The following is a 1,431-nucleotide window of genomic DNA, read 5'->3' as shown; positions in this document are numbered from 1 at the left end:
CTTCACTTGTTTGTTACATACTCTATTTTTAATCAATACTGCCATAATACTTTTTTTTATCTTAATTATCACTATTGTTAACATTCTAGTTATTGTCATCACCCGATCCTTATTACAAGAGTAATAAAATCTTTATATAATTACTAGTTTAGTTATATCATAAAAAAATATGTTAATATTAAACACTATTGTTGACGAGGATAACAATTTCATCTTGATTAACATATTATTTAGTTACCCAGGAGAACAAAGCCGTTTCCAGTGACATTTACACTTTGTTTACATCTGACAAGACTAAGGATGACATGCTGTTAATGTCAACACGCGTTTGTCCCCGTATTACACTCGATAACCTCAGTCACCTTTCAGTAGCGAAGGTGTCACTCCATTACAAATAAATGGTAGAACACAAAAGAAAATACGAGTTAATCAAGCAAAGGCCACGACCTGTCCGTCATGGGGGACTGGGGTCAAAGGTCAAGAGAAGAGGAGAAATCTCTTTTTCCAGGATCGTGACATTCATACCAACGCATTACGAATCATGTTTATAGTTAGGCCAAGATAGTGTAATAGATTAAGTCCAGTAATAGCGACTCGTGTAATTATCATACATAAAGATATACTAATTACCTAATTCAATTACCCGAAATTTCCTTGAAAAAAATGCTGAAACAGAGGATAAAAAAAAAACCTGTTTAAAAGAAGAAGACTCGTTTTAGCACCTCCCACGCAGCGTGCAATCAAGACCCAAGAGTGTTTGAGGTTCTCGTGGATTGCGGGATGGTATATAAGGACAGCCACGAAGCTCTTATGCACAGTTCCCTTGCAGCTTAGTTGCCGCGGGGACCCTGTACACCTGACTAGCCTACAGAATATTGTCGAGAGTGAGTCCAGCGCTAGGGTATTGCTTGTTATTTGTGATTACGTAACGTCAGCCGAGGAGATTTGGAAAACTTTTCAACGTTCTGAGTCGTTTGTTTTCTTACTTGCATAATGTCCATAAGATGTGAAGCAATCTTAGCGTTCATTTTTGAATATAGATGTTGTTTATAATGATAATGCCGGACGTAGTTAGGGAAAAGCCCGATGAATGGTTTTTGTAAATCACTTCAAACATAAAAGATTACCATAATTTTCTTGGAAAAAAACACCCAATTTAAGCTTCGAATAAGGCGGGAAACGACCAGAACTCTGCCCCCAAACGTTTCTTTTTGTTTTTGTGTTTGTTTTGTTAAACCTGGAGCGTCGTCTGACATTGCCCTTGGCCTGACAGTGCGCGTCGTGGTGGCCTGGGTGCTGCTGGGATTCAGCTGCGCCGCCAAGCTCGAGGAGAAGGGCTGGGACTCCGACCCGAAGCCCGTGGGAAGTTACTTCAAGGCGGAACTGCCCTCGGGCGAGACCTACTCCACCTTCGCCGGGTGAGTCTTCGGC

General features: G+C 40.6%; 1 protein-coding gene across 1 annotated transcript in view; it reads left to right on the top strand.

Moving 5' to 3' along the window:
• Positions 1-703: 703 nt before the first annotated feature.
• The window catches only part of LOC119587045 (hornerin-like), a 7,585-nt gene continuing 6,857 nt past the window's right edge, over positions 704-1,431 (top strand). Inside the window, exons 1-2 of the mRNA XM_037935792.1 lie at positions 704-884; positions 1,274-1,418. Coding sequence (XP_037791720.1) covers position 884; positions 1,274-1,418 — 146 coding nt within the window. The 5' untranslated portion in view covers positions 704-883. The remainder of the gene's footprint in view (positions 885-1,273; positions 1,419-1,431) is intronic.

The sequence above is a fragment of the Penaeus monodon genome, chromosome 22 (assembly GCF_015228065.2).
Source record: "Penaeus monodon isolate SGIC_2016 chromosome 22, NSTDA_Pmon_1, whole genome shotgun sequence".
Lineage (NCBI taxonomy): Eukaryota > Metazoa > Arthropoda > Malacostraca > Decapoda > Penaeidae > Penaeus > Penaeus monodon.
Note: the sequence above shows the minus strand (reverse complement) of the source record. Positions and strands in the feature narration are given on the sequence as shown.